Source organism: Salmo trutta, chromosome 16 (assembly GCF_901001165.1).
Source record: "Salmo trutta chromosome 16, fSalTru1.1, whole genome shotgun sequence".
Taxonomy (NCBI): Eukaryota; Metazoa; Chordata; class Actinopteri; order Salmoniformes; family Salmonidae; genus Salmo; species Salmo trutta.
Genome location: NC_042972.1, coordinates 47,499,671 through 47,512,037, shown reverse-complemented (window position 1 = coordinate 47,512,037; position 12,367 = coordinate 47,499,671). Strand labels below are relative to the sequence as shown.

Below are 12,367 nucleotides of genomic sequence, written 5' to 3'. Positions count from 1 at the left end.
GCCAGTTTCATCATAGCACTTGATGGTTTTTGCGACTGCACTTGAAGAAACGTAAAAAGTTATTGAATTTTTCCAGATTGACTGACCTTCATGTCTTAAAGTAATGGACTGTCATTTCCCTTTGCTTATTTGAGCTGTTCTTGCCATAATATGGACTTGGTATTTTACCAAAAAGGTCTATCTTTTGTATACCTCCCCTACCTTGTCACAACACAACTGATTGGCTCAAATGCATTGAGAAGGAAAGAAATTCCACAAATGAACTTTTAACAAGGCACACCTGTTAATTGAAATGCATTCCAGGTGACTACCTCATGAAGCTCGTTGAGAGAATGCTAAGAGTGTGCAAAGCTGTCATCAAGGCAAAGGGTGGCTACTTCAAAGAATCTCAAATATAAAATATATTTTGATTTGTTTAACACTTTTTTTGGTTACTACATGATTCCATATCTGTTATTTCATATTTTTTTTATCTTCACTATTATTCTACAATGTAGAAAATAGTAAAAATAAAGAAGAACTTGAATGAATAGGTGTTCTAAAACCTTTGACCGGTAGTGCATATGAGAGTTATGCGGAAATGTTCCCTGCATGTTGTTTTGAATGTTTTGGATGATGTCTCCATGAACATTAAAAGAACGTTCCGGTAATGTTTTCTCAGAACCAATTTAATTGAATCCAGACATAATTGCTGAAGTATGTTGAGGGAATATTTTTTGGAACATCGTTATGTCATAACGTCACACTGGAACTTTCTAAGACCATTGTAGGAATATTCCCTGCTTGTTTTTATGAGTGTTTTGAATAACATATCATCAACATTAGCAGAACGTTCCTGTAATGTTTAGTCATAGCCACTTCAATTGACCCGTCGCTAAGTCCCACCCATAATTTTGGGCAACTAATCGCAGTGCTCCAATGGATAGCAACTGTCGTCTAGTCCGACACCTCTGACAAGCTCATGTTTAAATCGCATGAAGGCAAATGAGGACTATGGCAAAAACTGAGAGTTTTCTTTAAAAAATACATGTTTAAATGGCTGAATAATTTAACAATACACCAAGAGTAATTATTACTGTGATTCCTGAGATGCACAGCCTGTTGATTGAGGGTTTTTTTATTCTGAAATTATACTTTTGTTACATTGTTTGCCAGCTCAGCTGGTTAGCTATCTCTCAGTCTCTGACCACCAAATGTTGCTCACGCTAGCTAGCTAGCCACTTATTATAGCTTGTTTTCTCAAAAAGTATGTCAGCTAGCTAAGTTAGGAATGTTATTAATACAACTCCCATCTGCTGTCGACATCAGGATACGGTTTTTGTGCAATAGTTCCAAAAGTGGTTATAGCTTTGACTGCATGCTAACAATGAATTCAGAGACATTCAATGGCTAGCTACACTCCAAACATAATTTGACCAGGTTCCCATGAAGCAATTGTAATGACAGTCCACCACAACATACCCAAGAGTTTCCTGATTTAGCAAAGGGTGGTCTGTGTTCAATTTCATTTTTTATTAGAAACAGTTTCATTGGTCTCAAAAGAAAAAAAAACACAGTTTGAGGTTATTGTGAGGGGATTTCGCCAATGGTTGAATGGGGAATTGGTCTTCCTGGAAAAATGTTGTCCACGGTTGCAACAATAACCAAGGTGGGCTGGGCATAGCAAAGGGTTAATTGCTCCCAGATTTTGTTGCGGCAGAACATTACCGGAACATTGTGTTATTACATTAACCTTAAGATAATGTTCTGTGGTAGTTTTTACAGATGTTGTGAACTATATTTTTGTGAATGTTAGCAGAATATTCCAATGATATTTTCATTTCCAAAATGTTTGGAAAATGTTTTTTTTGGTGATCAGAAAATGTTGGCTCAAACCCTAACAAGAACTTAATAGGCATATGTTAGCTAATGTCCTGTGAATGTTCCTGGTTTGCTGGATTCACACAGATGCAATCATGTGACTAACGTTTCAACGTCACCAGGATTTTTGCAGTGCTCACTCAGATTTGTGCCAACATTGAATAGTTAGGCCAACATTGAAGTTTTTCATGGATAAGCTATTATAATTATTTGGGTTAGTAGCACACTATTTAATCAAATAATGGTTTCCTTATGTCTATTCCAAATCAAATATTTGAATGGCTCTGTCTCAATCGTACCGTGTATTACCATGTTGCAATCATAGACATGATTTAAAAAAAATCAAAACTGTCACCAGTTTTTGTCACCTCTGTTGGCGAGTGCTGGCGTGTCAGGATTCACAAGTTTTCACTGTCTAGTTGTTTGTTCAGACTAATTTGTTAATTCCTTGTTCGATGACTGAAATGTCACACATTGACAAATGTCAATTGTTAAAGGCCTGGGTATTACAGCCTGTGTTGCTTTTGTTCTCCAGCTCATGCACAAGATGTCCTGTTCCAAGGGCCAAGATGGAGGACAGAGCCCAGTGACCTCATTCTCCCCATCAACTTCCCTGACCAGGAAGCTACCATTAGATGTGAGGCAGGGGGGAACCCCTCCCCACAGTACAGGTAAAGGATTCCACCAATCTACACTATAATTCCACAATTCAGTGTGGAACTGCCATTAGCGACCATTTAACATGGATGTTTAACCAAATATTCACTCTCTCTCTCTCTCAAGGCAATCAAACCGGATACTAAGAGCATTGATTGGTATTGATTTGGTGGAGAGCGAAAAACATTGGGCTTACCATAGTAGCAGTAGAGATACTGTAAAATCCAAGAAACAAGATTCACCTTTTACTGCAGTTGGCTAAATCAAGGTTACATATAGTGTTTCTTGGTAGTCTTAAACAAATCTACTTTGAAACAAAAGTACACACCTCACAGGGTATGGGCCTAAAAAAAGAAGACACCTGTACCATGTCAGATATGGAGTTGAAATGTATTCCATTTTGAGTTTGCATCCCAATATTACACTTTATATACATTACAGAATACTGAAATATAACAAACCGTTTGACATAGAAACACCAGATTTTCTGTGTAAAAAATAAATAATACGTTTATTAATTATTAAATGATGACATTAATAACATTCCACCCATGAGGACACTGGGTCATTTTACTGCAGGAAAGGGGTACGCAGACATTTAACCAGACAGAGAAACTGATTTATATGGTATGCTCATTCCAAAAAACCTAAAAGCCGTAAACTAACGCAGGCTTTGAGCTATGATTCAGATTTAGATGGGAAGTCAGACAACCATTAGCTTATAAATACTTCAGAGATGTGAGTCTAGTTATCTTTATTACAGATTTGATTTAGGTTGCTCTAGGATTGAAGCTAATGTTTTATAATGTGCTGCACTGCTTAGGAAATCATTAGGAATGTAGGGAGATTTCAGTTTCTAATTCTACTCTAGATTCTCTGATATCCCCCCCGGTTATTCCCCGGTGGTAAGTCTGCCTGAAAATGGCAGCCCGCGTTGGTTTTGTGGTAGATTGTGTTTCGTAGCTTGGTCAGCATCATGTAAATGCACAGCAGGCAGTCGAGAGAGGTAATAACCTTGTGAGTGACATTCCGTTAAATGCTTACATTTCCTCTAATGCGTATGTGCTGAAAACATGGGTCTTAGAGCAGCAGCAGGGGGTATCATTATACTTGTTGTGCAAGCTGAGCAATCCAAGGATGAGCTGAACCATTACGACTTGCACTAACTCGGAAAAAGAAGTCGAGTGGACGTGTTCTCACCATCAAACCGAACAATTAGGATTGTTCTTTTTTTTTTTACTTAAGTGCACAGGGAAAGCATAGATTGTGGGTTATGATTATGTGTGATAGAATGTGGTCTAGTCATCTGTGCCTCAAATTGGAATAACCCTCGAATGCTGTAAGTAGAAGCCTCTTTAGATTTTTAAGTGCTGCGCAAAAGTTTCCTACATTAGTAAAGTAACAGTGATATGTTTTCTCTGGATTAATATTGGATGTATTGGATAACACATTAGTCATCCTAAGCAATTCCAAATATTGTGATTGTTTTCATGCAGGCTAATAACACTCCAGTTAAGTGTGTCTAATGAGCTATTTCACACGATTAATGTTATTTGTAAAGCCCGATCCAAGACAAATTAAAGACAATCCAAGCTTTCGTTGTGAAGTGGATAAAACCAAGTCGATCAAATTGAAAAGTAGGACTTCAAGCACCCATTTTACGTAAGATAAGTGTATTAAAACCAAATGAATACAGAGCACAGATCTGAGTAGAATTGAAGTGAATCACTTTATTGAAACAAACTCCCATGGCAGGGGATTGACGTTTATGGGAATACTTTTAAAGACACTGCATCGTTTAGTCCTTGGACTCACTGCAAGTAAAGGGATCATTTGTGGCTTTATTTGGGTTGCACCAGAGTGTATGTTTGACACTGACTGTTCTTGACTTGTGTCCCCTCCGGCAAGGAGAGGACTTTTGTCTTGATGATTAAAAGTGAAACAGAAATGTTTAGCAATACATTTCCCAAACACAAAAAAACTCAGGACCTCAAATGCCCCCAATGAGCTGCCCGAGCTGTCCCTCAGAGCTGCAAAGGGACAAGCTTTGATCTCCCACAGGAAGGCATCAACTAACATCAGTCAGTTTCTAGTGAAATTATACTGGAATCTCAAGATTTTTGCGTTTTGTCAAGAGCTTCACATTTTCCAATTCATGCCAAAGTAACCATCTCATATCACTGAAACAATGCCCTTTAGTACTGTCTTTTTTCTTTATCTTTCATAACCAGTCCCACACAACTTCACACTTGACATCACTCCACACCACAGCGCATGTTAAAGATATTAGTACTTGATCTGTTACAGTAGGGGTAGTTTTTCTCAATATGGTTGTCACTTTTGATTTTCTTACTTGTCAGTGACCCATAATGAACACTACATTGGGCAGTGTGTTCTGAACTTACTGTAATGTACTGTAGAACCAAGGGCATAGTGGCCAATGGACATCAATCATTTATTTGTGATGTTCCCTGCCCTCTAATGTGAAATCTGGGAGATGTTGTCACGTCTCTTAATTTATGTAATAGCGCTCCGAGGACACGTTAGGCAATTTGAGTTTCTCATTTAGTCTGGAAGCTATCACAGCATGGAGCCTGAGGAGATAACTTTGCATCTCCTGCCCTGACAAAGTCTCAGACTACTGAAATATTAATTCTTCCATTTCAAATACAACCATGTTCAATGATGATATTCAGTAATATCTGATGAGCTGTCTTATTCTCTGCCAACATTCCGGGTTGAGACCAAGGGCCCTCTTTCTCCTGGTCAGCAATGTGTTTTTTAAGGGCCAATATTAGCTGTGTGTGTGTGTGTGTTTGTCCTCAGGGGAAAACAGGTGAGGTGCGTGGCTGGAGACAGCGCTGAGCACGGCACCATTCCCTGCCTGTATTTGATGAAGAGGCCTCATGCAACATTGATGTGAACCTCAAGGTCGGCCAGAGTTCATCCAGACCATGCCATGAGCAGCCCATGGCCTGGAGGCTGTACCAGGCTAGGACAGCCAGAGCAAATAAGGGAGCCATTAGTCTTTGTTGTTGTTTAGGAACCCTACTGTCTGGTGTGTTAAATTCCCTCCATTCACTCTATAAGGCTCCACTAATGCCATGGCCCCAGAGAAATTGTGCTTTTTCGAAGTGCTGTTTTTCCATTTTTTGTGAAGCACTTCAGTTGGAGTCCTCATCTGTGGATGAGTTAAGACCTGAGGGGGCAATGAAAAGGAGATGAGACCACTACTGTTTAGAATGCAGAAAGATTTCCATGGTGTTGGAGTGCTCATTCAGTTCCTCATTAGTCCTGTGCTGGCAACAGGTTTGAGGGCACAGACTCCTATACAGGTCAGAGCATGCAGTGTGCAACAATCATATGCTCTCACAATACAATATAATTGGCGCCAGCTGTCTTATTTCATGTTTTTTACACTATATTTGAGGTTTTGCTCACAACCTCACAGCTGGTAAGAACCATTTTACTGACTGTTAGAGAGATGGATACACATCACTGCATATGACGATGATGGTGATGATGATGGTGATGACTCAAATACAATATGATGAGGCTCCCATGGATAATTATAGTTTGCATAGTTGATAGTAAAGGATCGTTATGGGCTTTAATTGGTGGCGTGATCATTTATTGTGAGGACAATGTGGAATATCAGTTATATTGGCTCAGGTTTAATAACGCCACATCTGCTTATGGGTACCTTTACACCAGCAGCAGCACTGTGGTTTTCCCTCGTTGTTTACTCCTACTCTCATGGAATGGGTGCTATGTATGTGACTGGTAGTTTGATGCTCTATCACCTAGCCCTTCATCCTCAGGGGGGGGTTTCATACCAGGCCTTTTCTGGTGGCTACTTAGTGTTGGCAGGTGAGGGGTGTCTCTGACAGCTTGTCCCACTGTTCAAATGGAGCCGAGGCTTGCTGTTCGAGGTGTTGCCGCTGCTTCTGCCGCTTCTGCTAGATGGGATGGCTGGCTGTGTCGTGCGTAGACGCCCTCACACCCAGCAGAGGCAGAGCCCAGCCATCTGCTCCAGGGGTGTCTGATCTGCTCAGCCTGCCTACCGTCCTCTCCCATTAAGTTCAGATATGCTGGGGTGGCTGCGAATACAACCAGCCACCCAACCCCCTCTCTCCCGCTCTCCTTTATTATTTTACACGTCAGATCCTTCGGCTAGGCTGTATACGCAGTGTCACCTCTGCTGGGAAAGACAATCCTAGGGGAAACACTGGTATACATACGATAACATGATGGATCATATCAGCCATTTGGAACATGCATAAACAAGATGCTTTTTTAAAGGCAATTGAGATTGAATATGGCATCAAAGTGTCTTGTTTGAAATGTTTGTATTTGTGCGCCCAGGAAACATAGGTTTCATCACATAACTTCAAACATTTAAACAATTATTTTGGTATCTGGAATGGTGACAAAATAAGTTTGATTAAGTGAAAGCCGCACGGAGATAGATGAATAATGCAGGCAACAACATGAAAGACAGCTATATCTTTTGTAGTCTGTCAGACGGGAGTCTGGAAAAAGTCATGGCTGGTTTTAAGGCTGTGTGAAGCACCACTTTCTCTGCTCGTTAGTTTGCTGAAAATAAAAAAATATTGATTTTTCCCCCCTCATCATTGAATTGTCATTTCACGGTCCCAAATTGCATTGCTCAAGCTAGCTGGCTCAAAGTCTTATCCTAATCATGCCTAATTTCTTGCATTCTTAAGTGGAAAATAATCTATACTTATCATGCCTCTCAGCTTTGTTAACTTTGGAAAAACGAAAATAATTTCCCCATTTTGTAAATGGTTTATTGCAACAAATCATTAGAGTAGTAATCCAAAACATTTGTATGTTGTGCATTCTTTGACCTCATGCTATCTGGGAATTTAACTTAGCTGCTGATGGATGTTTTTAAAGAAGTTGGAAATAGGAATTATTATGCTCAACCCATAACTTCACATGCAATGTATTTTAGACCAGTAATATGAGATATATGATTATTTTTTTGACATAATACAATTATTTACAATATTAAAAAAATAGACTACACAGTGTTTCAAAGGCAACTAGCTAACCCAATACACAATGAAAAGTTTCATGCTCAAAATACCAACAATTACAGCGTGATTATATCCAATATTTTCATTTGATTCAATTGTCTTTACCAAATCGATCCATGTGATAAATGTTTGTGAGTGTGTATCTCCAGAGGCCCGGCTGCTGATTGTGTTTACGTCTTTCCAGATGGTCACTAAACGGAACACTCATTGATCTGGGGAGTGACTACCGGCGTCACATGTCTGGGGGCAACCTGATCGTTAACAGTCTGGACAGGGACCAAGACACGGGGATATACCAGTGCTCTGCCTACAACACATGGGGGACCATCCTCAGCCGCAGAGCCACTCTGAAATTTGCATGTAAGTGATCGGGCTATCCCTAGCACGTTATAGGGGAGGGGTGTGTGTATGTGTGTTTCTGTGAGTTTGTGTGCATGCATACTTGTGTAACCCTCTCACCAGGCTCGAATTTGACTCTCGCGATATTACCTGACATAGAATATCTCAACAGCATGGGATGTTAGGTGAGAAGGACATCTCCAATAATAATCCCTATTGTAAACTATCTAGGGTGATGACAATTAGGGTATTAACTTGAACTGAAATGATTATAGGTTTCTGTTATTGTATCAGGCTAGGCTATCCCATGCATTAAATTAAATTGAAACAGTAAAGGACTCCACCAAGGCAACATACATAAAGTTCAAAATGTGTATTATTACATTTTCAAAGCACAACATCAAAAGAAATAAAAATAATAAACCCCAATGAGTCGTGCACAACCCATGTCCAAATTATTTCAAGCTTGTTTAAACTGTTGGCGTGCGTTGGAGTTAAAAAAAAAATGACGACACAGATAAAGTCCCGAAGCAACCCACAGTTGTGGTTACTCACTACTCGTAGATATTCCCTCAGTGAAGTATGGCAGTTCCTTGCAGGTTTCCTCACAAGATCCACAGCAAGCACAGCTATCAATGCAGACAGTACTATTTAGCAGTAACCGATATCCCGTGGGAAGATGAACTCGTTAAGCTTTCCCAAGCATTTCTCTCTCAGTTTCACATGATGCTAGGCTAACCTCAAGGCTGTCAAATACCTCCACAATGAGACGATAGCATCAGTCTTTACTAAGTCTTAACTAAATTATAACAACTCTCTTATAAAATAAAATCGGTATTTCCCTTCAAACTCGGTAGGTATGGGTTTTGTTCTATTTTTATCATCTTTTATAATTCTTCTTCACCAATGGTCATAATGTAATGTCCATCCTTTTCTCAACGTCTCTCTCCCTCTCTTTTTTCCCAGGCCTCCCGTTAACCAGGTCCATTCTCCCATTGGCCACAGCTTATCAAGCGACCTTATTGGTCAAAACTTAAACTTAAAAGTAAACCAACCTATTCACTTATACATGAAATAAATATTTCTTCAAAAGAAATGCATGAACAACATTACAATTTGGGAGCAATTCAATCACCTTTTAAATATAATACCAATTAAGTATAACAAATAAACTCAATACTTGGTTTTAACAAGAGTATTACACTTGCAAATGTGCACGCATGTTTGTGTGTGTGTGTGTGTGTGTGTGTGTGTGTGTGTGTGTGTGTGTGTGTGTGTGTGTGTGTGTGTGTGTGTGTGTGTGTGTGTGTGTGCACTTGAGTTGTGTGTCTGTGGCCTCTGTGTCTTTAGCATTCTGATTTCTTGCTCGGTATGCTTCAAATAGATTTTTTTAAAGGGAAATGGTAATCGAATGAAATGTCAGATGCAACAACCACAGTGGGCGAGGCAGCTTCTGACTGCCTCTGAACTCCATTGATTCTCATTAGTCTCTGTGTTTCCAGCTTTGACAGCGTCTGTGCAACCTCGGTACTGACTGATACTGCCAATCTATGCAAGCCTCTGTGATCTGGACTTGAAAGGAAACCTACACAAATAAAGCTTCAACTTTGCAAACCAGAAACAATCATTTTTTTACTGTGGAATTGTTTGCCGTTGCAGATAGATCAGACTTGGTTGAACAGCCTGTCTGGTATTCTAGAGAGGGAGATCTGAATATCATAGGAGGTTGATGGCACCTTAATTGGGGAGGACGGGCTCGTAGTAATGGCTGGAGCGGAATAGGTAGAACGGTATCAAATGCATCAAACACATGGTTTGATGCCATTCCATAGGCTCCGTTCCAGCCATTATTATGAGCCGTTCTCCCCCCAAAAGCCTCCACTGGTGAATATGAAGCTTTGGTGTGGGTCTCTACCGTATAGAGAGCAGACCAATAGACAGTGTAGAGAGACACCTCTCACTGATCATTGATCACGTCCCAGGGATAGAGAGCCTTTCCTTCCTCTTAAGAGATGGACTGCCATTACCCTTATGGGCTGGATAATGAATCTCACTTGTGGGGCCTGGGTGAGGAGGGAACTGCTTGACATTTATTGTCTATTTGAATGCTCAGAGGTCTTGGAGATAGATGGGGATTGCTGCATACACGGCTAGATTTTCCTCGTAATAAAGACTCTTCCATAGACAGGGATGGCTTACCTCACCCATTTCCTGTCTACACAATTCAACTGTCATTTCAATTATATATTTTTTTGCGATGTGTTATGGCCATCAACTTCATCCTACTTTACATTGAATTTCTGAACAACTGTAACGCAACTCTTATACAAATGTACACACACTGGTATAATACACACCAGGGAGAGAGAATGAAATACATTTAAAATGACATTCCCTCTGTACTTGTAACTTGAGTTGCTATTCCTTTGTGGTAAAAATAGAATGAAGAGCTTGCATGGTGTTAGATAGGATACCTTTATATGTTTTTCCTGGCTTCCCTCCTGACACATTATTATTGCCTCTCAGAGTTGGAGTCTGTGTAGAGGAGACATATTACACAGAAAGCCATCGTTCTGCTATAGACAAGGCAGAGCCAGCTTATAGAGTGCTGCCTTTTAGCAGTCCCTACTGTCTCTCCCTTACACGGACCATTTCTGTGTGAGGGAGAGAGAAGTAGAGGGCCTCCGCTCCCTACCAGAACCAATTCCTACCTCTTAGGCCCCCCCCCCCCCCCCCCCCCCCCCCACTGTTACAAAAGGAATATTATCAGCTGCTGTTTGGTTATGCTTTCCAACCAGCCTGCACCAACTTTCCCTCGTCTAGATAGCCTAGCCTAACTCCTCCAGCGTTTTAGATTCAGCACCATGTCTGCGAGTTGATGTTCTCTATGGCTCACTGTGTGGCCTGAACAGAATCCTGCTATGACTTGGCTGTGTTGGATTTCACCACGGTCATCAGAGACTGGCTCATTAATCTTCCATTCACTCTCCCACTCCCCTCTGTGATCCTCCTCTTTTCCCACTTCCTTTTATCGGTCACATTGACTTTATTTTGTTTGTGTTCGGGGCCTGACTGTAGGGCTGCCCACCCGAGGGTGCAGAGTCAGTAGGGACAGGGGTACAGTAGTTCACCCATCACTCACTAAACTAGAGTAACATTTCATCAGCCCAGGTACAAGCTCAGTCAGGCAGCTTTTCCTCTTTCATTTGCAGGGATGAATTGCTCCCAGAGTATCGACAGGGAAGCTAGTGCTTTTAAGGGCGAGATTACACTGCATTTAATAATGATGTTGGTTATTGCTCTTGGCACTGATTCCTGTTATTCGTCATGTGCTCAGTGTTTGTGCAGTCCCTCCAACTTCCTCCCCTCTTTTTATCCCTTTGCAATTTAATCTCCTGCTGCTATCATAATGACTGTGTGTTATTAGTCCATCAGTAATATTTAATGTTACAGTTGCCTTTCTAAGTATCGGATAGCATTGGGGGTGTTCTAAAGCAATCCATTACTGTACCTGTAAATGGTTTTCCTACAGTACATGGATTTTAGGGCTTTAAAGAAACCAAGATAACTGATACAAACTGGGAAACACATTAGCTGATACGGATTGAGTTATCAGCTGCATTTAGACATAGAGTAAAGCTAAGGTTTGTGCTTTATATTTATCCATTCTGTCTTCTGTAATAACACTAAAGCTTACCCTTGATTTTTGTGTTGATAAGACCTAGATAACTTCAAGACCCAAACGACACGGAGTGCTGTCAGTGTCCGAGAGGGCCAAGGAGTGGTTTTGTTATGTGGACCACCCATGCATTCTGGAGGTAGGTTGTTTTTTTCCATATTAGAGATATTTATGAATACCTGAGAAGATGCCTCTCCTCTGTATCCAATTAAAGTCTTTGATGCAGTATATGAGTGAATATACAGGCGCTGTTTAGTGTGCTCACATTCCTAACCTAATCATTTTTTTCATAAAACATTATTTGTTAGAGCCTCAAAGCATAGATTCTTGCTAGCAGCCTCAAATAAACTTATTTCACAGAGATGTTTGCATAATATAGATATGCTTAGCTGGCCTTCTTTTTCATTCTGAACTTTCTTACAATTAGTGCCAAATCTGGTGGCAAATGAAAAGATATTCCTCAAATTGGAGTCTTAACCTGATCATTGGGCAATACGGTCTGAGTAAAGTGCTTTTAATAAAACCTGTATTAGATAATCAATAGTAACTTATCCTAACTTAAATGGAATGCAGAATTCAAAGGGATTTTGTAAACCAATTTACTCTACACCCTAGAGGGAAAACAAACAGAATCACTTTCTGGAATATCTTATTTATCTTCCATACTATTTTCAACTTGTACAGAGGAAGTGACTCGGCACATGTGAGACAGCTATTTGAAGTGTGTGTGATCCAGTTAGCTTAGTATTGAATAATGGACTTTGCCTAC

The 12,367-nt window shown here is 40.3% G+C and overlaps 1 protein-coding gene across 3 annotated transcripts in view; it reads left to right on the top strand.

The window, feature by feature from the left end:
- The window catches only part of LOC115150880 (contactin-3-like), a 72,250-nt gene that overhangs the window by 27,488 nt on the left and 32,395 nt on the right, over positions 1–12,367 (top strand). For all 3 annotated transcript variants that reach the window (XM_029694658.1, XM_029694659.1, XM_029694657.1), the window contains 3 exons: positions 2,396–2,531; positions 7,765–7,940; positions 11,639–11,737. In XM_029694658.1, coding sequence (XP_029550518.1) covers positions 2,396–2,531; positions 7,765–7,940; positions 11,639–11,737 — 411 coding nt within the window. The remainder of the gene's footprint in view (positions 1–2,395; positions 2,532–7,764; positions 7,941–11,638; positions 11,738–12,367) is intronic.